At 45.7% G+C, this 26,002-nt stretch overlaps 1 protein-coding gene across 1 annotated transcript in view; it reads right to left on the bottom strand.

Annotated features, from left to right (window-relative positions):
- Window positions 1-26,002, bottom strand: part of WDFY4 (WDFY family member 4) — a 229,231-nt gene that overhangs the window by 17,478 nt on the left and 185,751 nt on the right. Inside the window, exons 44-52 of the mRNA XM_054983968.1 lie at window positions 25,614-25,656; window positions 22,995-23,114; window positions 22,524-22,641; window positions 19,427-19,536; window positions 11,903-12,056; window positions 8,442-8,533; window positions 7,372-7,584; window positions 5,357-5,504; window positions 1,830-1,987 (exon numbers count right to left, since the gene is read on the bottom strand). Coding sequence (XP_054839943.1) covers window positions 1,830-1,987; window positions 5,357-5,504; window positions 7,372-7,584; window positions 8,442-8,533; window positions 11,903-12,056; window positions 19,427-19,536; window positions 22,524-22,641; window positions 22,995-23,114; window positions 25,614-25,656 — 1,156 coding nt within the window. The remainder of the gene's footprint in view (window positions 1-1,829; window positions 1,988-5,356; window positions 5,505-7,371; window positions 7,585-8,441; window positions 8,534-11,902; window positions 12,057-19,426; window positions 19,537-22,523; window positions 22,642-22,994; window positions 23,115-25,613; window positions 25,657-26,002) is intronic.

Genomic DNA, 26,002 nt, shown 5'->3' with positions numbered 1-26,002 from the left:
GATTTGAAAATACCCCTTGGACCTGGGAAATCCCCCTGTCTCACCATCCCCAAAACAGAAAAAGTACCAGTTAACTTACTTGGATTCCCCTTCCCTTATCAAAGCCTTATCTTCGGTCTGTCATTTAAATCCTAGCCCTATAACTGGAGCTGCAACTAGGGGTGTGCAGGAGGGGGTTGATTCGGGTTTCCTGCTTCGGGTTTACCCAAAGCAGGGAAAATTTTCGGAATTAAGTACCTTAATTCCGAAGTGGCTTGCCGCTTCGGAATTAAGGTACTTTACTCGCTTCGGTATGCTCCGTAAATATTCGGAGCATACTGAAGCGAGGGGGGCAACTCCCCCACCCCCACCCCCCTGGGACAACCCTGGGGTGGCCCCAGTTCTGCTTCTTCTCCATTCCATGACTTTTCCCAAGTCTGACATGCTGGAGAGAAGTTGTGGTAGTAGAGTTTCCACCCTCAAAGTGGAGCCTAGAAATCTCCCAGAATTACAACTCCTTTGCAGATCACAGAGATCCATTTCCCTGGGAAAAAATGGCAGCTTTCGCATTATACCCCACTGAGGTCCCTTCCCTACCCAAACCCCAATCTCCCTAGGCTCCATCCCTGAATCTCCAGGAATTCTCCAACTTGGTGTTGGCCACCTTCTGTGGTTGTGCTACGAAGGGGGCAAGGGTGGGTTGCAGCCACAACTCCCCTTTCTGCTACAGTGCCTCCTGCAATCTCTCCTTCCCCAGAGATTTTGATTCCTTCCTCCATCTCAGATTCCGGCACAGGAATTGCAGCTTAGTAGCTCGGGATATGAAATGGCCAGACTTTTATAAAGCGAGACCATGAAAGCAGCGTTCTCTCTTAATTATTATCACAGAGCAGAACCACAAGTGACAAAAGGCACAGATTGGACACTTGCCAGCTTCCCTCAAGTTTTGATGGGAAATGTAGGCAGCTTGGCGGAATGTTGGACAAGTGACAGTTGAAAAGTCCATTGGACAGCAGTTGGAGAGCCAAGCTGCAAGACCAGGATGCCTACATTTCCCATCAAAACTTGAGGGAAGCTGACAAGTGTCCAACCTGTGTCTTTTGTCACTTGTGGTTCTGCTCACAGTCCCCATATTGCAAACAGGCTTATTTTACAATCATCAAACAAGATCACAACAAAAGTGAGATTCAAACCGCCAAGTTTCCCCAATTCCGTTTCTTTGTCATTACACAGAATGTGTTTGCAGATTAAGATAAATCCAGAAATCTGAATTTATATAACTAAGCATCTAGTAGTTAAAAAGTTACTAATAGACATATTTGTTACGTAAATAGAAATTTATAACAGTGTATGTTTATATTACTCACTTGGTCGTGCAATTCTATTGGCAATATTGTACTCTACGAAATGTTAAAGATCGACGATTGTTGTATTTTGTTGTATTTAGTGATACTTTTCTTTTGGAATTTTTTTTTTTAAAAAAAGACTGCAAATGACATGAAAGTCACGGGCACAGAAAGATAAAATGCAAGTGCAGACATTTGAATGTAAAGGAAAATTACAATTAAGGACAGTATCCAAAAAGGAGGGAGGGAGGGAGGCATAAGCAAAGAGAGAGTAATAAAGGAGGCAGCTCAGAAAGAGACAACCACAGCTTGCCGAGGTCAAGAGAGGAGCCTGAATGACAAATTCTGCATTAAACGTTGTCTTTCCATTCCAAGGTATGAACTACAGGATTCTCTCAGCCTGTTCAGGCCACATTCCCCCCCCTTCCTCCTCCCATTCGCTCAGATAGTTTGAGGCCGTGATTTAGGAGGCCCCCTGCTCCCGAGAAATCTGTCTTCAATTACCTTGTCTGCTCCGTAGCCTGCCAGACAGCAGGTGAAGTCGTCAAATCCCCAACAAAAAACTTTGTTCCACAGTGGAGGGAGCAAAATTTTGTTCTTGTCCACAGCCAAAACTCCCTTGTCGGTGCTCACGATGTGACCCACAGGTCCTTGAGGTGTGTCTACAGGGGGAAAAGGAAGATGGATCTCTCTGTGTTGCTTCTGCAGGGCCTTGAGAACTGTTTCTTGCCAAGGGACAAGGTGGGTCATCAGGAAAACTTTAGGATTTATGTTTAGCACCAAGGGAGCGAATCAGATGTTGGCGGTGTATTAGGGTTGCCAGCTCCAAGTTGGAAAATTCCTGGAGATCTGGGGAGTGAAACCTGGAAAAACCTGGAGACAGTAGGGTTTGGGGAGGGGAAAAATTCCAGAGTCCACCCCCTAAAGTAGCCATTTTCTCCAGGTGAACTGATCTCTGTGGCCTGGAGACGAGTTGCAATTCCTGGAGATCTCCAGCCACTACCTGGAGACTGGCAACCCTACGGTGTATAGACACGGATGTTTTTCATCATGCACACTGACTGGTTCATCAGCTGATGCTGTTTTCCCAGCTTCACAACACAAGATATTACATTCAACAAGTGGTGTGTGTGTGTGGGGTGGGGGGATGACTGTGACTCATACTGCTTAGTGACTGGTTAGGTCACAAAAACACATCTGGAACACCTGCAGTCCATGCTGGGTCAGGCCCAGACCCCTTGGGCATTTGTACGGTGCTTGACGAGAGCTGGTTTTGCCCACATTGCTATAAACCGTTGTTCCTCTCTCCCGTTCTTTATCCAACAACTGCAGCAAATTTACCCAACAAGTCCTCCATTATACGGAATTCTCAAAATGGCTTTGAGGATTATTTTATAGTAACTGCTCAGGATAACACGTGAAAAATATATCACTGTTGTGTGTCACTTGGCCTGAAAAGGAGAATTTCTCCTGTTCAGAAGCAGAGGAGGAAGAGGGTATTTTTCAGGACATACACTCTCATCTAGACAGAAGGCACTGGAGAACCTATCTGGCAGAAATTCCAGATGTCTCTCTGGCCAGGAACCACCCTTTTTGGACTGCATGAGAAAAACAGGACTTCCAACTGAAGCTATATACATTATTGTTAATATCTAGTCTAGGAAGAGTGGGTGTTCCCCACTTCATTTCTTTATGGCCCATAGATTCGCTCTTCCACGAATCTTGAGTTCGTAGTTTACCTAGAAGAATTCTCAAAATGAATTCCACAATTGGACCATGAACAGTTTCCTACAGCTTTTCGTTCTTCCACATCTCTCCCTGCCCCACTGTAATCAAGGGATGAGCATGCACTGGTAATACACTGCTAAAAAGCAATCTTGATGTGAACATATACTCGTTGTGTGGGCTGTTTTATGAATGCACACAGATACTCCTCATTGATAAAACACTACACCAAACGACTCTTGACAAAACAGTACAATCTCATTAAGGGTCTGGTTACATATCCGCTACGCTCGTGTGTGATTGGGGGAAATTCCCAACTCAACTGGAGGTCAACGTGTGACCACACTCAACTTCAAAATAATTTGGAGAATGAGAAAAGGGCTCCTGTAAGTGCATGCGGAGGCAAGAAAAGCTTCATCTGTTCCTGCTTTCGACCCATCATGCTTTCACAGATAGAAAAGAGCTGTGTGGGGTGGGGGATACAAAAGCCTGTTGTGTGGAAAAAAGGGGCAGACGAAGCTTCTCCTGCCACGGAGTGCATGCACAGAAGTCCTTTCCCCAGGGCTTTTTTTCAGCGGGAACGTGGTGGAATGGAGTTCCGGCACCTCTTGAAAATGGTCACATGGCCTGTGGCCCCACCCCCTGATCTCCAGACAGAGGGGAGTTTAGATTGCTCTCTGTGCCAGTGGTGCGGAGGGCAATCTAAACTCCCCTCTGTCTGGAGATCAGGGGGCGGGGCCACCAGCCATGTGACCATTTTCACCGAGGGCGGTTTAAACTTTAAAAAACTCCCCCCTTGCTCCAGCTGACCCAATGTCACGTCATTGTGCGGTTCTGAGTTCCACCACTGAGTTTCACCTCCTCTTTTCCCAGAAAACTCCCCCCCCCCTGCCTTTCCCATTCCCCAAACCATTCTGAAGGTCGGTGCAGTCTCATATTAAACCCAAGTATAGTTGGGTTTTCCCCCAATCACACACGTTTAGCACACACATGACCAGAACCCAAGACTGTGTTTGTGTGTGTGTGTAGTTTCATCAATGCATGCTAGTGTATATTACTCATAAGTTAAACACTGCACAAAAGGAACCTGGATGACATCATGTGTATGATCTGCATTGCTTTTTTGCACACCCGCATCAGCAGTGTCAAGGCAGAAGACGCCCATGAACAGAGGGCAATGTAGCAAAATATACAAACACAGGGCTGAGTATGAAACCAGGAAACGAAAAACAGAGCACTGGAGGATATCTAGAGCATTGGTTCACTTCATAAACAAAACCCGGTAAATTGGAAGTCCAGAATCCGAGGGGAAATTCCAGGAGCATCTTTAATCTAGATGCCAATGTTAGAATCATCCTTAGTCTAGATGCCAAAAGGGTGGTCAGTACTGTGTCTCCCCTATCTATCTACCCGTTCAAATTGACTTAACCAGTCCTGTTCAGTTTCCAGGTTGTCAGATAGGGCAGCGGGATACATATTGGGCCTTTAGCGATAAGTTCTGAGCACTTTGGAATTATCTCTTGTTTTGCTGACAGACATAGCCACCATCTCTGGAACCCACGGCCTCCTTGGCTAGCATGGTGTCATAAGCAAGATCTCTGCTTTCCTGGCACTTGACCTTCCCCAGTACTCTCATAATTAAGTTGACCAGTAGACTGGCCCTGACCTGGATAGCCCAGGTGAGCCTGATCTCATCAGATCTCAGAAGCTAAGCAGGGTCAGCCTTGGTTAGTAATTGGACAGGAGACTCCAAGGAAGACCAGAGTTGCAGAGGCAGGAAATGGCAAGCCACCTCTGTTAGTCTCTTGCCATGAAAACCCCACCAGGGGTCGCCATAGGTCAGCTATGACTTGAGGGCCCTCTCCACCACTAGAAATGACTGAAGGAGTCCTCTGGGCTGCTCTTGCTTCAGCACGTTTGTCCTTGCATATCCCATGCACTGGAGCCTCAATATGAAACTTATTTATATGGAAGAACAGCTTCCATGCCATTCAGCCTCCTATTTTCCAATCTACAGGCATTTTTTTTTTGCATTCCACAATGTACAAGTTCTCAGAGCACATGGGAACAAGAAAGATACAGTGAGATGTCTCCTGTCCTGGCAGGATGGCATTAAAGGCCATTTTTAGTAAGAGCTACAAAGACTGATCAGAAGGGCCACTATTGTCAACCAACTCCAAGTTCAGCAACTGTCATGTCTCCTTTTCCAGTAGGCCTGCTGAGCTGTGCATGAAAGATTACAAAGAGTTCAACAGGGCTTGTTATTTGGTGTCCTTGTTATGCTCAAGTATCCAGACAGTGCATACCTTTGACAGGAACTGATGAGAGCTTCAAGTTATGCAGGCTGCTGAGCGATGGAGGCAACTGCCCGGCTGGGAAAGAGAAGAGGATGGTGTCTCTGCCCACAGGATGCTTCCCCAGGGCATTTCTAGCTGGGTGTGGTTTGGTAAAGAGCTGCAAAGAAGGAGCAACAGCAGACAAGATAATAATAAAACAACCCGCAGTAATGGAAGCACTCATTGGAACAAAGTTTGCAGGTTCTATTTTCAGTCCTAAACACACATACTGTCAGATACCTCTGTGTTGTCTAAAATGATGCCCGTGCCCTGCTTGGGAGTCTTAGCTTTAGCCTTAGACATCACACCTCTCTAGGAATCAACAGAAACTCCATGATAAAACCATAGAGTTTCCAGCCATGTCCCAGGAGTAACGCCATAACCTCACTGACAGCCACCCCTCAATGTCCTTACCCCCACCCCTCAGTCTCCTGCAGTTGCCAGGCTAAGCCTGTCAACAGTATAGCCTTAGGTATAGATGTATTTTAAATATTTGTTTCTTCATCATTCAAAACAGCTTACAGCAATAACAAAACCCCAGGTAGTACTTAAAACCAGAGTCTCTCTACACGAGACACCTTGGCACGTGTTCGTCAAGTGTAGGGAGATGCAATGTTAGCTGGGAAGTGTAGTTTAAAAAAGACAGAGCCAGCAGAGATCGCGCATCAAAGGGTTTGTTAATTTCATCTTCGCCTCCCCAAAGGCTCTGTTAGTTTCACCTCTCTAAAACTGTTGGGATCGCAGCCGGGAATGGACATGGACTGGAGCAGCCTCCCTACCTCCTCAGCTGTGTCTGGCATGCATCTCTGCCTATTGCCCGGGCAATTCTGTAACACCAAACCCCACTCTGGGATGAAGATAAGCAGCATTTGGTGCTTTCTGAAGTAGCTCACACACACACACACACACACACACACACACACGGTGTTTGGTTCCGGTGAGGAGGGCAAGGAAGGCAGATGCCCAGCTAGTGAGCTGAGGGACAATACTGCTGATTTGCCATGTGGGAGTTTTTTCCACTCGACTATCTGCTTGAATCAAAAGACAGACTGTGAGTTTATCCCATCTACGTTCCTAACACTGCTTTCCGGCGGGGGTGGGGGCTTTTTTGCTGAGACGGAGGTTTCGGCATTGGTTCCTGCTGCAGCATTTGGAATCTGGGAAAGTTATCTTCACTCATAGCAGTGTTGGAGCCGATAATCAACACCAAGCTTTCCACTGCTTATTTCTTGATGTTAGAAGAGACTAATTGAAGTTAACGAAGAGAGATTTTCTCCAAGACAATGAGATAACATCCTTTGAGGAGAGAGCCTTTTTTAAAGGAGATATAAAGGACATTTGAATAAACCGTTTTTATTCCAGCTTTTTGGAAGATTTATAGACCTGGGAAATGAAAAGTCTAAAGACTAAATGTTTGTTCGAGATTTATTAATGTAGATTTGGATATTTTTAGGGGGAAAGTACTTTTGTGATTAAAAGCATTGCCTAGTAAGGGAACAGTTAAGCTGGGAAAGTGAAACTGGGAAAACAACTGTTTGTTTTGGCTATCCAAGATAAGAGCACCTGGACTGTGTTATTTTTTTCTTTCTGTTGTTATGGCAATGGGACTTGGAAGAAATACCATTGCTATAGTGAATGAGAGACATTTCTAAGAGAATTTTAGATGTCTACTGCCACTCTGTGGTGCCTTCTGGCAACTACAGAAATATCTACAAAGTTATGATGACTACAAAAAAAAAAACTCGCCGTGGATCTCTAGATCTTCCAGAAATGGAACAATTTCAGAAATATTTTCAACAAATGACTGATAAGATGGAAGAGTTGTGGAAGAATTTGGGGGCCAAAATGGACTCCCTTGAGAAACAAATAGACAAAAGGATTGTTGCTTTGAGAGATCAAATGACAGAGCAAGTTCAAAAATTGGACCAATCTATGAAACAAGTCTCTGTAGAAGTGAATCAAATTAAGGAGAAAGTGCACTGTACCTGCTTTGGGATTTGTCCAAAGTTGCTGATGAATCCCAAGACAGTGTTTTTGGTGAGTGGATCACTGATGCTGTCCAGGTGCACCTGGTCACCGTAAAAATACGGGTGGAAGGTGTTGACGGCCTTCACTGCTGCCGGTCCCTGCTGCTTGTGACCAAAGATGAGATTTATCCAGTGGTGGAGGTGGCTGCTGACATAATCACTCTCCAGGGCCTGTAAACCAAAGTCCAATATTTGTTCAGAGTTATCCCTTTAGCTATAACGCCCTCCCTCCCTTCAACTTCATGGATAGATGCCAAATTGGACTCTGTGCTCTTGTTGAGAGCAACTTGCTTCGCTTTGCTTCCAGCAGAATAGAAAAGGATGAGGGATCATCTCTGGACATGCTAATTGGAACCAGAGAATGGCTCCTTTTATATAAGAACACTTGATTGTTTGGTACATTGTCTACAATGACAATGACCCAGAGGTGCTGGGGGTACGGGAATTGGATGCTATCTGTCTTGTAGCAGGAGAGCTGATTGGGAAGCATATGAAAGAAGCTGAAAAGAGGCTGCTTGCTTCTGTGGATATACTTAAACTAGGACAGTACCAAAACCGGACAGGTCCATTTTGTACCCCGCTGGCTCCCGGAGATGTGTATTCTAAAAATGCTACAAAAATGTTAGAGCTGTTTTTGATTGGGCAGGATTTGTGTGATCTTGATAGGAAACTCTGCCCTCACTCTAAACAGAGCTTCATTTGCTGTTAGTGATGTCAGCAAATCACAGATCTGATTGGCAAGATAACACGGTGACATCATCGTACGTGATCCCTGATTAGCTTGGACCTCTTGGCGAATGAGACAAAGGGGACTGCAGAAACTGCAGTGGGGAGAAGGTCGGGGAGAGGAGAGGTAGCAAAGAACCAAAAAACAAGGCAAGAGGAAACTTGGGAGGGGGGGGTCAGACCCTCCCTCCTGAATTCTCTGTTTCAAGCCAACAGAAAATCTGGTAAACCTCCAACACAACTTAGACATAGAAGCCTGCCTCGAGCATTCACAATGTCCATGTTTCTCGCCTTGTACTGACCTGCCTGTTCAAGCTAATAAACTTATGAGGGTTTCCTTCTGCCCAGGGGGGCAGCTGCACATCACCCAGCAAGGTCCCATCCTGCAAGCTTCCTGCAGATGAAAAAAATGCAAAGAGCACACGTTAAATCCTGACATGCAAAACTGGCACAAATTAACTGAGCCCCAGAATTTAAGGCATATTTGTTGCAGGCAGTCTTCCCATTAGCTGAGGTTCCTTGGAGAATTCTCCGAGGCCATTCTTCAACAGCCAGGGTTCTATGCCTAGCTTCTGGCTCTAGAAAGAGGGAAGCCGTCTGACTCCCCTTGCAATACGACGGGCATAACAGGACGCAAACGTGGCCAATGCTAGTTCCATTTAGAGCCAAGCACAAAACCTCAACTCAGTTTAGAACCGAAGAACGAACGGCTAGATGAACTAGTCTACCATTTATTAATGACGATTTCATAAAGCCTCTAATAATAAAATAAAGCCTTGTAGATCAGCATCGTGAATTAATTCCGTGTAACTTCAAACGATTAAAAGGAGTGTGATGATGCAAATCTTCCACTGCAACGTTATGAACAGCAGCTCTGTGTATTTACAAGTCAGTGTTCAGAGCAGGGAAAGCGTCTCGCTGCTCTGCGTTCAGCCCCTGGGGCCTCATCACAAAATATCTCTGTGCGTGTCCCGATTTCACCTCTGAATCGGATTTAAGACATTTCTGCCTTCAGGACAGACACACCTGACATAGGCCATTTCCACACACGTTAAATAATGCACTTTCAATGCACTTTAGCAATCCTTTAGAAGTGGATTTTTGTTCCACACATGGAAAAGCAGTTTCAAATGTTCACTAAAGAGTATTGAAAGTGGATTATCCAATGTGTGTGGAAGCAGCCATAATGTCCCTTTAGACTACTCTTACAGAATTCACCCACAAGGACACAGGGTTGCAAGCTCCAAGTAGAGATTTTGGAGGCGGAGCCTGGGGAGGGTGGAGTTTGAGGAGGGGAGGGATATAATGCCACAGAATCCACCCACCATGGCAGCCATTTTCTTTAGGGGAACGGATGTCTGTGGCCTGCTAGAGACCAGTTGTAATTCTGGGAGATCTTCCACTACCTGGAGGCTGGCAACGCTACAAGAACATGCGGTGTTGAGAAGTGGTCCTGTGAGTATAATTCCGGCTCTTCCATTAGGATTGCCAAGTCCAAGTTGGGAAATTCCAGGAGACTTGGGGTGGGGGTGGAGCCTAGAGAGGGTGGGGTTTGGGGAGGGTAGCAGCCTCAGTGGGGTATAATACCATAGAGTTCACCCTTCAGAGCAGCCCTTTTCTTCAGAGGAACAGTTGTAATTCCACATCTGCAGCTACCACCTGGAGGCTAGCAACAGTTGAAAGGCACTCCTAGTTAAACCATATACATCCCCAAGAAAGGGAATTCTTCACCAGAAGAAGCACACTTGTAAGTATTCCATCGAACTTATATAGAAAGAAATTTTATCAGACATAAAGTGACCAAGGCCGTTTCCACACGGCTTACCTTGTTCCAGAAAACACCGAAATCTCGTGCAAAATTGCACGAGAAGTTGCCGTTAGCGTGTCTTCTTGCGCGATTTCATGCGAGATTTCGCTGTTTTCCGGAACAAAGTAAGCCGTGCGGAAACGGCCCAAGTGTTAAAGTGCTCAGTACCTGGAAGTTGGCAACCCTAGGGGGAAAGTGACAATCCGTGGCTCTGAAATGCCAGAGGCCACAGTGAGTTCTGCCACGTTCCTGATCACTAGGAAGAGTGTTGCCACCCATTACAGCTACCTACATTTGGGCTCTGCCAATAAGAAGTGAGGCTTCTAATATTGTCATATCACACATACATGCAAGCACACTTTAGGCCGCTGGAAAAGTAAATTTTCAGTTCAGTTTACAATAAAACTGTTAATCTTCACAGGGCCGCAAGCCGCTCAAGGATTTGTCCTGTATCTTCGGAATTTGCAGTTGAGGAGGCATTCTCAACCAGGGAACAGCTGATGGAAGGAATATAAAACTGACCCCCCCCAAATGTTTAGAAAGAGGCAGGCTGCTTTGGCACGAGAGATTCTAAAGCTGCAATGTTCAGCTTTCAGTTGGTAAGGGCCAGGGGTCATTTCATAGCATATGCCACACCCCTTGATATCACCCGAAGTGTGCCATTAGCATACCTGATTTGCATATGCCACACCCCCTGACATCACCTATCCTGGCTGTTTTGGACCCAATTCTGGCCATTCAGGGCTGAATTTGGGCCCAAAACGGCAAAAAGGGGATGAAAATGGCCGAAAAGGGGCCCAAAATGGTCAGGATCAGGCTGCTGCTGAGCTGGAGAGTGATCCACCACCTGTCAGAGGCCCAATCCGGGCCGTTTTGACCCCAATCCAGGCTGAAACGGGCCCAAAATGGCTGAGAGTCAGGTGCGCGGGGCCACCTGACATGTGACCTCTTTGGGGAACTGCCAGAACTGCGTTCCTCCTCGAAATGAGCCCTGGCAAGGGCCAATTGGGAAAGCACTTGGCATTGTCCGTGCCTACTTTGGGATTCCATAAATGAAGCGAGAGATCAATCCCAGGATTTACTCTCATTCAAACAGAAAAGAGTGAGAGTCCAGTGGCACCTATAAGACTTAACAAAATGTGTCATAGGGAAGGAGCTTTCGTGAGTCACAGCTCACTTCTTCAGATACAGCTAGAATGGGAGTCAATCTGTCCTTATATCTTGGAGATGGACTCACAGTCTAGCTGCATGTGAAGAAGTGAGTTGTGTGACTCACAAAAGCTCCTCCCCTACCACAAATTTTGTTAGTCTCAGAGCTGCTACTAGACTCTTGCTCTTTTCTACTGCTACAGTCAGACTAACACGGCTACCCATCTTGATCTGTTTCATTCTAAAGTACATCTAAATATGTTTTCCAGTGCACATTCTGCTGATTTTGTATCATCACATAGCCAAAAATGATAAGCACCCAGCTCTGATCTGGATGGCCCAGACTAGCCCTGTCTTCTTAGATTTTGGAAGCTAAGCAGGGTCGGCCTTAGTACTTAGTAACTATGAGCGATTCCTCACATGTTGGATAATTCACTTCCAATCCTCTTTATAGGTCATTTGGAACAGATTTTTTTGTGTGCGGAACAAAACATCCACCTCCAACGATTGATAAAGTGCATTGGAAGTGCATTATCTAACGTGTGCGGAATCAGCCTGTGTGTGATCCTGAACTGGCTGGAATCATGTAAAGAAGCAGACATCTTAGTAAACTTAAGGGGGGGGGGGAGGCACCAAAGTTGAAGCAGATCACAATACAAACGAGCGCGGAAAGAAGGCTTTAAAAAAATTAAAGATGAAGAATTCTCTTTGTTCCCCTCATGGAACATCGGAACGTTTTGATCCGTTAGAAATCACATTTTTGCTTTGAACAGTTTAACGGGGGGGGGGGGGGGGAATCACACTTACCAAACTCGACCTGATTGCAATTGGTCAAGAATTCTGGCAGATAAAAGAATTCCGGGGTGAGTTCTCTCACGTCAGTCATGTTCTGTCTGGAGGCGGAATCCCAAGTGCTTTTCAGGCTGTGGAACATTCTGTCCGCGACATCAAAACCTCCTCCCTAGTAGCAAGAAAGGAAACAGCCAGAGGTGCACCAGGCAGGCTCTGGAACTGTGGAAGGGTAGTTTTCTGCTCACTCAGGAGGTGGGAAGGATAAGAACTGTGACAGTCACTCCTCGTCACAAGTTCTCCGACCCAACCAACGGGGGGTGATTTAAAGGGAGCCCCCTCCATTTGTTCCGTATGCGTTTTTATTCCACCCTCAACCTCCAGGGCCAGGCTGTACCTGAAGGGATGAGATGCAGGAGAAGAGGCCGCTCAGCCCTTGCCCGTTTGGTCGTTTCTGAGCATAAAAAATCACTCTCTCCAAACATAAGGGAAAACATATGGGAAAGAAATGAGGGCTTCTGCCTTCATTGTGTGGGGGGTTGGACTAGATGACCTTAGAGGTACCTTCCAACCCTATGATTCATATGATTCAATATGCCATCTTAAAGGGTAGTTTTGACTTGGATTGAAAAACAAGAAGAGGGGGATGGATAAAGTCATCTTTCGCTGCTTGCCCTTCTTCTTCTTCCCCACTTGTCTTGGGCTGCACTCAGTTTTTAAAGACAGCAGATGAAAGAATTCCAGAGCTCTTCTTGAGATGGAGTTCAGGCCTCAGGGATGTCTTTTTGATATGGATAGAGGAAAACATCCTCCACTCTCAAGGCTACAGGGACCTTCTTGAACAACCTGGGAACTGTCAGGAGTCCAATTTGTAGTGCCCTCTACTGGTAGGTACAGGTAAAGGTAGTCCCCTGTGCAAGCGCCGAGTCATTACTGACCCATGGGGGGACGTCGCATCAGGACATTTTCTTGGCAGACTTTTTACGGGGTGGTTTGCCATTGCCTTCCCCAGTCATCTACACTTTACCCCCAGGAAACTGGGTACTCACTGCTTTGAATAGTTTCACAGGGGGTGGGGGATCACACTTACTAAACTCGATCTGATTGCTATTTGTCAAGAATTCTGGCAGATAATTCTTGCCAAATTGCAGTCAACTTGAGTTTAGTGTGATTCCCCCCCCCCGCCCCCGTAAAACTGTTCAAAGCAATTCATAGTGCCCTCTACTGGTAATGCTTCAGATTGTTAAAACACACACAATAGTATGTAGTAATACAAAGATATACGTTTGAGGGACTCTGTAAGGTAGAGTCTCTCTGCACAAGGCATCTTACATGGGGACACTCAAGTGTAGGGAGATGCAATGTTAACTGGGAAGTATAGTTTAAAAAGACAGAGCTGGAGATCGCTCCTTAGAGGGTTTCTTCATTTCAGCTTTGCCTCCCCTTAGGGAAGGTGAAATTGACAGAGCCTTTGGGGAGACAAAGACGAAATTAACAAACCCTCTGAAGATTGATCTCCGCAGGTGCTGTGTTTTTAAACTACGCTTCCTGGTTAACATTGTGTCTCCCTACACTTGAGCATCCTCGTGTAAGATGTCTTGTGTAGAGGGACTTATAGTCTAGTAGTTCAACAGCTACAATAAAATAAGGGTTCCACTTTAAGTTTTTTTCTGTATCATTTTGCTTAATCTCTGCAATCCAGGCACAACTCCTCTTTTCTCAAAGTCATATCCCCATTCATTAGTACTACAAGGGAAACTGAGCAGACCCCAAACTGCCTCAGGTCACAAGAAGCAGGTTCAAAAATGTCCCTCCATCCAGAAAACGTTTGATTGCTGGTACAGTTAGGTGACATTCCCTTCACTAGGCGTTGGCAAAACCAATGCATTTATTTACCTGTTTCTCATTTATATGGCACTTTATAGCCATATTATGCTCATGGCTGAGAACAGGAATAAAGCACCAAAAAATCACAAGCAACAAAACAAAATCATAGTACAATGCAGCAATACATGTTAGCACAGTTAAACCACAGCAATAAAAATAAAAAAGTTCCATTTTTAAAAAAATCAACAAAAATCTATTGAGCAGCATTAAAAACCATTTTAAAAGAGGTTAAAATGAAGATGAGAACAGCCACAAAAAAACTAAGAACCTAGAAGAATAGAAATGTTTGTACATTGTGCCCAAACATTACGGTGGCAGGCATAAAGTGGCAGGGAAGGCATTCCACAAAACATGGAACCACTACAAAAAAGGCCCTACCTCAAGGCCCAACTAATTTATACATTAAAAATCAATCCTAAACAGAGTTACTCCAGTCTACGCCCATTCAATCAATGGGCTTAGGTTGGAGTAACTTTGCTAAGGATTGCACTACAAAATATTTGTAGCCCAGCTTTCCTTTAATCTCAAGTAAGCACCAAGTGAGTTCTCTTGGAGAACTCTCAGATGTACCCAAGCAATATTATCTCCTCTCTAAGAAGGTTAGTCTGGAATACTTACAAAACAAGATTTTCTCTAGATTTAGTGGAGTGCTCCTGGCTAATATTCTGTCATTCTCAGCCCTCTTCAGAAGAACTACTTTTGGCCTACCTTACAGGGCAGTTGAGCTAAACTCCAAGAACATATATACCTATATGTAGGGTTGATTACTCTGGTTTTCCTGGAGATTGGGGGGGTTGGGGGGTTGGGGAGGGCAGATTTTGGAGAAAGAAAGGGGCTCAGCAGGAATTTGATGCCACTGCCCTCCCAAATTGCCCTTTTCCCAGGAGAACTAATCCCTGAGAGAACTCCAGGTTTGGTAACCCTACCTATATGACAAACTACAAGAAAGCACTTTAGGTGGCCTGTCTAAAGTCTAAAAGACTGAAATGCGGAGCAGGAAATCCCTGTTTAAAATCGAATCTCTTCCACTAACACACACGTACCTGCATTAAATTTCACAGATACGTTTAAAGGGCATTTACAGTACCTGGGGAGCATTGTGGGCCTAGAGTTTGGAAGCAGAATTAGACAAAACGCACAAAGGCAGGCCCAATCTCATGAGTATAATTTGGGTTTTTTTTTTTTTTTTGCAGAATGTGGATTTGTGTGGCACAAACTTTAGCGCCTTCTGTCCTCCCACCCCAGCCCTCACTGGCGTCTCTCCTCTCTCCACTCACAGCGGCTTTCACAGAGCTTAGCCTCAGGGTATTCTGTCAAGGAGCAATTTGTTCCACTTACTGTCGCTTCCCAAGTGCAGTTAAGAAGTGAAAGAGTGAGCAGAAATAAACTCTACCTGAGCACCATTGGAAAGGAAGCCCGATTAAACTGCCAGTGACATGAGTTGCCCATGATTAATGCAAGAGAGATTGAATTGCAGAGGCGCCGATGCTCTGTTACAAACACCCCTACTGCAGCAGACATTCCCTTTCCCTTAGCGATGCCTGAGTAAATATACAGATAACAGATCAACATCCATGTGCGGCAAGGAGAAGACACGGGAGGGTGACTGGGTCACTCATATTCACTTGCATGCTTTTGTGGTCCTTCAACCAGGGTGTTTTACTGCTTATTCCTACCATCCTCTGCAGAGGACCTGCCATTCCAGACCCTTCACTGAGGCACAGATTATATAAATTTAACTAGTTTGATACCTGTGCTTCGCTACAGTATTTAACTGGGAGGTGCATTTTGCCTCAGGACACATTCAGTGACTCCCAATAGCAATTGCAGACTGTTTAGAATGTGGGGGGGAGTCCCAATCAGCTCGCATATTCAAATGACCTTGAAAGGCTGGCCCAATCAGGGAAGAGTGGCTGAGATGGCAGTGGGTGGGGGTGCAAGCAGGCAGCAGCCTGCCAGCCACACAGGGAAGCTGTATCCCTTTGAGGAAACACATTTTACCCCTTAGGGGGTGAATTTCTTAAAACCCCTTCTTAGTGGGTGTTTACATCATGAAAGGAACGTTCTCCCCAAATTTCACGTTTCTAGGTCCAGGGGTTTGGGCTGGGCGTTGATGAGTCAGTCAGGACACTTGTCTTTATATATGTAGATTATAAGAACAAATGGACGATTAAAATTCTGTGTCTCACAGACTTTTGGATCTAATTAATATGCAAGATATTCTGAGACTTTTGTCTAGGGTTATTCCATGGATGTCTTGGCCGATAGATCTAGAACGGAAGGAGGGATGGAATCGGCCCCCGAAATCCTCTGTTAGTGTCTCTGAAGGTACTTGACTTCCAAGTGGTATCAAGGAACTAAGCACTGTGAAACAAATACAGCAGTATGGTGGTGGAAGACCACTGCACAATGCATAGCCCCAGTGTGCGGAGCTGGGATGGCAACAAGCACAGCACATGCTATGAGATGAGGTCCTGAGACTGCCAATCCACATATGTGCAAATCTGCAAGGATCAGATTATCAGATTACCTGCAGGACCGCCTCTCACCAGATCTGCAGTGCTGACAAACAATTACTTGTGGTCCCTGGCCCCAGGGAGGCTCAATTGGCCTCAACCAGAGCCAGGGCCTTTTCAGTCCTGGCTCCAACCCGGTGGAACTCTCTATCTGTGGACTCTCGAGCCTGCCAAGAACTTCTATCTTTGTGGTGGGCCTGTAAGACACTGATGTTCCACCAGGTATATGACTGAGGCTGTTCTGTGCTATCTGGCGAGCCTCCCTACCAGTCTCTTGTTTGGGAGGGAGCCGCATTACCATCTTGGCCCTTCTTATGAATCAGCCCGATTTGAACGTTGCCCCTTCCTTCCCTTCTCTTCCTTCCCTCTGTGCGCTATTAACAGGAGTGGATGCTAAGGACGAGGACTGCCATCTTGGGGATTGCAAGCTGTACATTTTATGTGTATTATGACTTTATTGTAATTTTATGCTGTATTTATATCTGATGTAACCCGCCCTGAGCCCGTTTGTGGGGAGAGCAGGCTAAAAATTGAAATAATAATGATGATGATGATGATGATAATGATAAGATAGCTAATTTTATGCTGTATTTATATCTGATGTAACCCGCCCTGAGCCAGTTTGTGGGGAGAGCTGGCTAAAAATTGAAATAATGATAATGATAATGATAATGATAATGATAATGATAATGATAATGATAATGATAAGATAGCTAATTTTATGCTGTATTTATATCTGATGTAACCCGCCCTGAGCCCGTTTGTGGGGAGAGCTGGCTAAAAATGGAAATAATAATGATAATGATAATGGTAATGATAATGATAATGATAAGATAGCTAATTTTATGCTGTATTTATATCTGATGTAACCCGCCCTGAGCCCGTTTGTGGGGAGAGCTGGCTAAAAATTGAAATAATAATAATAATAATAATAATAATAATAATAATAATAATAATAATAAGATAGCTCTGCTAGTTGCAAATGGGCTGAAACTGTCATGTGGTTGTGGTACAAAGCATAAGAGGTCAAGCCGGGGTTCACGCAAGACCACTGCGATCGCTAGATTCACATTTTGATTGAAATTAAAACACATTTAGAAGACAGCCCGACTATAAATAAGCAACCAGCTAACAAGCGTCTCCTTGATGCCTCTTCAAAGCTGCGCACGTTCAATTGGCACAAATGACTGCGCTTTGCCCAGAGCAAGTGACTGACACTTTTTCATCTGCTTCTGCAGCTTTTATGAGAGTTGAGGGTAATCTCCGGAGAAACAATGTGATTTGTAATAAAAAGGTTACCTGTATTAAATAAAAATAATATCTACATAGGAAATGCTGTTAGTGCCACAAATCCAGTTAAAGATATTACCATCCAGAAAAATGTAATTCTTTGCAGCTGTCTAATGCATTTTGGAGGAAGTAATATCTTTAAAACGTAAGCCTGTATTATTTATAAAGAAAGCAATAACTGATTTGCAGAATTTCTTATAAATAACTTTATTTGCATATGTTTATATCAGAATTAATGGGTTTTCTTTCTCTCTGAATGCAAAAACTGCGCCGAATGAGAGAGAGAAAACCCAGAACAACTTTACACACTGTTGGTTAAAGAAAGTAACAACCTCTGCCTCTTCTTGATGCTACTAGAAGGACGTCAGCAGGGGTTTTTTTCAGCTGGAACACGGTGCGCAGCGCAGAGGGCAATCTAAACTCCCCTCTGTCTGGAGATCAGGGGGAGGGGCCACCGGCCATGTGACCATTTTCACCACGGGTGATTTAAAAAACTCCCCCCTTGTTCCAGGTGTCCCAAAGTGATGTCATTGTGTGGTCCTGAGTTCTACTACTGAGTTCCACCACCTCTTTTCCCAGAAAAAAAGCCCTGGACATCAGTATGTTGATCCAGGAGAAGAATCCTGAATTCATAGTACGTTATATCCGGGATCCCAAAAAAGTATATTATGTTGTTAATGAACAAGTGAAAAGTATTCAGTCTGGATGCAAGTACATTTAACCTCCAGACTTGGAAAAGCTCTCCCTCTTCATGGGATTTGGCCCTTCTTCGCTGAATATGGAAATAAGGGTTCCTGTGGCCCAGCCAGACCTTAACTGTCAGTGCTACCCAATTCATCTTGCACAATGTCAAGCCTGGCCTGTCAGTCACATTTCACTTCTCTTTCATCTTGCCTGTCTTTCCGATCTACAACTGCCCACCTCTGGGTTGGGCCTTGAAAACTCCTAGAATTACAACTGATTTCCAGACGACAGAGATTAATTCCGCTGGAGAAAATGCTGCTTTGCAGGGTGGAGTCTATGGCATTCTACCCTGCTGAGAGCCCACCCCTCTCCAAACCCCACCCTCTCCAGACTCATAGATCCAGAGGAGTTAGCCATGTTAGTCTGTAGTTGCAAAATGGGAAAGAGTCCAGTAGCACCTTTAAGACTAACCGACTTTATTGTAGCATAAGCTTTTGAGAACCACAGCTCTCTTTGTCAGATGCACAGTCTCCTGACTGCACGCCCAAATCTCCAAAAATTCCCCAACCCAGAATCAACAACCCATTTCCCCTCCTCCTCTTCCTCCCAGAATTGCAATGTCAGTTTTTTTAATGAATGCTACAATTTTAAAATTGCAGATCTGAGCATATCTTGAAGGTCCGGAATTGATGCACTCCCCTCCCCCCTCCCCAATTCATTGCCAGAATCATCAACAAAGAGCCATGCTACAAGTGACGAATGACACTTGCATGGCAAGTGAACAGACTCAAGTGTACTCCTCCCTGTTCTCTTGCCATTCACTTGCGCTCCGCTTGATACTTGAATGAATGACCCTTGAACCAATGACACTTGAGTGGCAATGACTTGAACAAATGACACTTGAATGAATGACATTTGAATGGCAAGTGAACAGACTCAAGTGTATTCCTCCCTGTTCACTTGCCATTCACTTGCGCTCCACTCAATCACATAGTCCGTTCACTTGCCGTTCAAGTGTCATTCATCACTTCTAGCTTGGCCCTATGTGATCAAGTGGAGCACAAGTGAATGGCTCAAAGTCACCCTGCGGAGCTTTATATGGTTCTGGATTGTCACGTTTACAATAATGGCTGTAACCAACTCGGCTTGCCGACAACCCACTTACCTGCAAAGAGCAGTAGATTTGGGTGAAGGGTTCTAAGCGGACGAGGTAGGAGGCCACGATAATGGCGGAAGAGTAGTGGGTGCAGTAGTGGCACTGGGCGGAGAGGCTGCCTGCAGAGGAGGAACAATTGGCAGTTTGATGGTGTGGTGAAATGCTTTGCACTCCCAGAAATTATCTTACAGGCTGCACTCAGAGGCTGTACTATGCTTTTGCTAGCTGCCAAGGAGAGAAGAGTTGCTTACTAGCACAGCATCATTCAGCTCTACTGTAATACAGATAAAGTTAAACAGAGAACGGTCGTTTCCAGCACTGTTTTCACATGCCCGTAACCTCCGGAAAACCATGCAAAACTCACAGCATGAAGTGTCTTCCTAGCATGATTTCCTGTCATGGTCCCATTTAATGGCACAATTTCTGAAATCATCACGCTAGAAAGACGCTTCATGCCGTGAATTTTGCACGATTTTCCGGAGCATTACGGGGGCGTGTGAAAACGGCCCTGATGTCTTACCTGCCTGCGGAACATCGTGTGAAAGACCTGGAAGACAGCGTCTTCTTGTGCGAAATCGCGCCAGGAAGACGCTGTTATCCGGGAGTTTTGCGCGATTTCGCGCAAAACTCCCAGATAACAGCGTCTTCCTGGCTCGATTTTGCACAAGAAGACGCTGTCTTCCGGGTCTTCCGCATGATGTTCCGCAGGCAGGTAAGATGTGCGGAAACGGCCTAGAACAGGAAAGCCAGAGTCACTCTTAGGATGTTTGCTGATCATGCAAGGCCAGAGGGTAGAGAGGAACAGGAAAGGGCTAAGGAACTCATAAGATATGCAGAGGGCCAGAGGCGATTTTTAAAAGACATACGGGCAAGACATCCTGTGTGGCTCTTCCAAGCAGCCAACATCCACCTTGGCACAGGGCAGCAGCCATGCCCATGTGTTGCTGAAGTCACAAGGTAGGGGATCAATCCTGAATTCTTTGCAACTCCAAGAATCAATAACCTGTCCTATTTTTTCAGATACCTGGCTCACAAAAGCTCATCCCCTACCACCAATGTTAGTCTCATAGGTGCTACTGGACTCTTGCTCTTTCCTACTGCTACAGACAGGCTTATACGGCTACCCATCTTGATCTATCCTATTTTATCATCATTTGAGAAGATAAGAAAATATGAACTAAGGAGAGCCCTGCTGGATCAGATCCGGGGTCCATCTGTTCCATCATCCTTCCTGACACAGTGGCCAACTCTGGAAGGCCAATGAAAGGGTAGAGAGACGGAGAGTCTTTCTACACGAGACACCTGACATGTGAAGAAAACGTGTCTGGAGATGCAATGTTAGCCGGGAAGGGTAGTTTGGAAAGACAGAACCGGTGGCAGGGCAAAGGCTTTGCTATTCACTGAAGAGGCTGTGAAATGCCAGAAGGGAAACTTCAACCCATTCTAACCTCTTCAGGTCCAAGCCCAGTTCTGGAATGCAGCTCCAGCCCATGTCCATTCCTTGCTGCGCTCTGGTTGTGATCCCACACAGTTTTACACTGGAGAGGTGAAACTGACAGAGCCTTCAGGGAGGCGAAGATGAAATTGACCAACCCTCTGAGGAGCGATCTCTGCTGGCTCTGTTTTTTAAAACTACTCTTCCCGGCTAACATTACATCTCCCTACACTTGACAAACACGTGCCATGGCGTCTTACGTAGAGAGACTCTGAGACTTTCCCTTGAAGTTGCCTCCTGGCACTGGGATTCAGAGGTTTACTGCCTCTGGATGTGGAGCTTCTCTTTAGTCACCATGGTTAGTAGCTAACAAGGGCTTGTGAGTGGCAGGGGAAGAGGATTTGTGGTTTATTCCCAGGGGGTGGGGTTGTCCCTGCTTGGTTTGTGGCTCTCACAAAGGACGCATGCTCCTTTATTTTCTTATTAAACTTCTTTTCATTTTGAACTTGCTGTGACTAGTGAACCACAAAGCTCTGGTCGATCACATTTACCAAGAGAGAAAAAGGGGGAGGGGAAGCTCAGCAGCGATCTCTATCCCATCTGAATGCACAAGGAAGAGTGACTCGTTCCCACAGCAGACGAGGCAAGAAAAGCAGGAGACATGCAAAATCAGAGCCGAGCCTCTAGCAGCAGCAGCAGGGGGTGGCCTGGGGTCAGACCACCCAGGGAGAAGTTTCCCTTCAATCACAGGGCCAAGCTACAAGTGACGAATGACACTTGAACGTAGTGATCAAGTGGAGCGCAAGTGGAACGCACGTGAACAGGGAGGAAAGCACGTGAGTCTGTTCACTTGCCGTTCAAGTGTCATTCCTCACTTGTAGCTTGGCTCTCCATCTGTGGAGGTGACAGAAATTTACCCAGAGGGAGTGCAGAACCTAGGAGCGGAGGAAGGAGAGAGCCTGGCTGGGCTGCGGACCCAGGAAGGCTGAGGAGCTTTTGCACTCCCATGTGGGGATGGGGGGTTGTGAGGCAGTTTCCCCACAGATGGAAACAAGATTCTCAAGCTCCAACTGCCTTATTACAACCCAGGAACCGAAAACTTTGCAAGCAGGTCAGAATTCGCAACTTATGGAGAGGCATTTTTATCACAGGTTGCCCATCACATTTCTTTCAAAATGAAGAACAGTTTGGTGTAGTGGTTAGGGACGTTTTTCTACAAACTTGGGGCACCCGAAGTTTGCAGAAATATATGAAAAAAATGTGGTGTGTGTGTAAAATTCCACAAAAACAGTGGAAAGTTGTCTGCTTTTGTTCAGAGAGCCAGTTTGGTGTAGTGGTTAAGAGCGGCAGGACTCTAATCTGGAGAGCCAGGTTTGATTCCCCACTCCTTCACTTGAAGCCAGTTGGGTGACCTTGGGTCAGTCACAGCTCTCTCAGAGCTCTCTCAGCCCCTCCCACCTCACAGGGTGATTGTTGTGTGACGATAATAGTAACACACTTTGTAAACTGTTCTGAGTGGGTGTTAAGTTGTCCTGAAGGGCGGTATATAAATCAAATGTTATTGTTGTTGTTGTTGTTGTTATTTCTCTACCTATCCACACCAGAGCCACCAGCCTCCTCCAGCTTCTAAAGCCCTCTGAGTATACAGTTCCCAAGGGACTCTTAACGTACCTTCAGTCTTCTCTACATCCTTATAACGCTGGATGAATTTCTCTTTTCTCTTGGTTGTCTGTGCCCCCATGGGCTTTGATAGGTCACGGAAGGCACATGGATTAGTCAGATCCAAAGTCTGGAAAACAAGTACAAAGTGGGCTATCATATCGTTATCCAGCCACAGACAGCTATGAAAGAAAACAGCGGAGAACAGTTTGGTGCAGTGGTTAAGAGCAGCAGGACTCTAATCTGGAGAACCAGGTCTGATTTCCCCCCTCCTCCACTTGAAGCCAGCTGGGTGACCTTGGGTCAGTCACAGCTCTCTCGGAGCTCTCTCAGCCCCACCCACCTTACAGGGTGATTGTCGTGAGGATAATAATAACGCACTTTGTAAACCGCTCTGAGAGGGCGTTAAATTGTCCTGAAGGTCAGTGTATAAATCAAATGTTAATGTTATAAAAAAGAGGTGACGCAGCAGAAATGTCTCACCTGGGAATGATAGTCAGCAAGAATCCATGGGAAGACTGGGTATTGCATGAGATCGCTGTAGGTACGTCCAGCCAAAGTGTTCAGGTACATAAGGTACTCAAAATTGCTGATCTCCCTTCTCTGCCGTGGCATAGAAATAAAAATTACTGACCCATTCATCACAGAAATGCTTCAGGAAGTTTCACAATTCACAGGACTCTCTCCTAGAATCAGGGCTTTTTTTCTGGGAAAAGGGGTGGTGGAACTCAGTGGTGGAACTCAGGACCGCACAATGACGTCACTTTGGGCCAGCTGGAACAAGGGGGGAGTTTTTTAAAGTATAAATCGCCCTTGGAGAAAATAGTCACATGGCCGGTGGCCCCGCCCCCTGATCTCCAGACAGAGGGGAGTTTAGATTGCCCTCTGTGCCACACGGCGCGGAGGGCAATCTCAACTCCCCTCTGTCTGGAGATCAAGGGGCGGGGGCACTGGCCATGTGACCATTTTCAAGAGGTGCCGGAACTCCGTTCCACTGCGTTCCAGCTGAAAAAAAGCCCTGCCTAGAATAACCATGCATTGATTGCCAGGGGTTAGCTTCAAAATATGGTTCATTCTTGAAAACAGTGCCTGGCAAACTTCACATCCCTGCCAGGATGGGTTAGAAGGAATGAAATTGCACATCCAAGAGAATGAGGAAGCGTCATAGTTCATACGAACATAAAAAGAGGCTTGCTGGATCAGAACCAGAGTTCATCCAGTCCAGAACCTTCTCCGGCTGTGCCCAGAGGGAGACCTCTGGGAGGCCCACAGGTAGATCAAGAAGATAATAGCCCCCAGTGGGTCTCAGAAGTAGACATTAATGTATGGAATTCTCAACATGGCCCCATCTGTGGGTATTTAAATCTGCACATCAGGGGCTTGTAGACAGAAGGGACACTCTCCCAACAAAAATGGGAACCCCTCACTTACAGAAAAGATTAGATCTGTGCATTGAAGACATGTAGAGAGAAGGGACGTTTTTCTACAAACTTGGGGCACCCGAAGTTTGCAGAAATATATGACAAAAATGTGTGTGTGTGTAAAATTCCACAAAAACAGTGGAAAGTTGTCTGCTTTTGTTCACAGAGCCAGTTTGGTGTAGTGGTTAAGAGCGGCAGGACTCTAATCTGGAGAACCAGGTTTGATTCCCCACTCCTCCGCTTGAAGCCAGCTGGATGACCATGGGTCAGTCACAGCTCTCTCAGAGCTCTCTCTGCCCCACCCACCTCATGGGGGATTGTCATAAGGATTATAATAATACACTTTGTAAACCGCTCTGAGTAGGCATTAAGTTGTCCTGAAGGGCAGTACATAAATCAAATATTCTTGACAGCCAGTTTGGCGTAGTGGTTAAGAGCAGCAGGACTCTGATCTGGAGAACCAGGTTTGATTCCCCACTCCTCCGCTTGAAGCCAGCTGGGTGCCCTTGGGTCAGCCCCAGCTCTCTCAGTTCTCTCTCAGCCCCACCCACTCCTGTTGTAAACATTCTCTGATTGACAAGAGAGGTGTCTGAGGGACGTATGGCTTTTTTCACTGTATTCTTAGACCACTGTGCCTGCAGGACATATTCACACGCTTCTCATTCGCATGCTTCTTTATAGGAGTTGCAGATATTTTGGGGTGGGTGGGTGGGGTGGAACACTGGTTGTTCCTTAGACAATCACATGACTTTTATTCTGAATCAGGACAAAGAGCTGCTCTAATTGGCTGCCTTCATGTGATTCTGCATATGAAGCAACAGCTTTCACACACATTGGTTCTATGTACTTTAAATACACCTGTAAATGATCACTAAAGAGCAGGGGTCATTTCGTAGAAAAAGAGCTGGAGGAATGCCTTAGCATAACTCATTAGCATAAGCCATACCCCTTGCCATTGCCGGAAGTGTGTCATTAGCATAACTGATTTGCATATGCCACACCCCCTGATATCACCTATCCTGGCTGTTTTGGACCCAATCCTGGCCATTCAGGGCCAAAATTGGGCCCAAAATGGCAAAAAGGGGCTGAAAATGGCCGAAAAGGGGCCCAAAATGGTCAGGATCGGGCCACTGCTGAGTGGGAGAGTGATCCACCACTCGTCAGAGACCCTATCCGGGCCATTTTGGCCCCAATCCAGGCTGAAACGGGCCCAAAATGGCCGAGAGTCAGGTGGGCAGGGCCATCTGACATGCGACCTCTTTGGGGAACTGCCGGAACTGTTCCCCCTCAAAATGAGCCCTGCTAAAGCATATTGAATGTGTATTATCCAACGTGTGTAAAAGCAACCTTATTTAGGTGGGAAAGCCTGTACAAGTGGCTACTGCATACGCCCAAAGCTACTCTGCATGGTTCTTGACATTGGAGCAATTTGGTACGAGGCTCATTTCAAGGGTAAACAAACAGTTCGATCATAGCAAGTTGAAATATCAGTATGTTTGTTTGGACGTTTTTAACATCTCTGAGAGAGTATGAATGAGGCTGTAAGAGTCTGGGAAGACTAAATTCCCTGCTTTTTCTGTTCCTTTGCACCAACAGGCAAGCCAATCTTCAGTCCCCTTTAGCTGATGATATGGGATTTATTTCCCCCCTTGAAAATCAGCGAGGGATGCGTCTCCTTTACCTGCCACTTCAGGAGCATGGTCTTCTCTCCTCCTGTGCTTCTTCTGAAACAGACAAACAAAACAGCCGGTAACAAATTAAAGCAAACACGGCAGGTGAGACAAATCCAGTGTGATCTAGTGGCACTTTTACATTTCCCCTCCACTATCAGGTTCATGTCACTTTACCGTGCAGTTGCACTTTTCTCACTGACCGAAACGGTAGATGAGATTTTGTTGGACATTTTGCAAGTGTCCTACGCTCAGTCGTGAAAGAGTTAAATTGTTGTTCTGTTTGTTTAGTCAGATAGCTAGTTAGCATAGGACCACTTAGGCTTCGAGAGAAGTTCCCGCCAGAGAAAGTGGGTGTCTTTAGTCTTAATGAGGGAATCCAGGAACGTCTATTGGATGA

Source organism: Eublepharis macularius, chromosome 6, assembly GCF_028583425.1.
Source record: "Eublepharis macularius isolate TG4126 chromosome 6, MPM_Emac_v1.0, whole genome shotgun sequence".
NCBI lineage: Eukaryota > Metazoa > Chordata > Lepidosauria > Squamata > Eublepharidae > Eublepharis > Eublepharis macularius.
The sequence above is the reverse complement of the archived record's forward strand: the minus strand, read 5'-3'. Positions and strand labels throughout refer to the sequence as shown.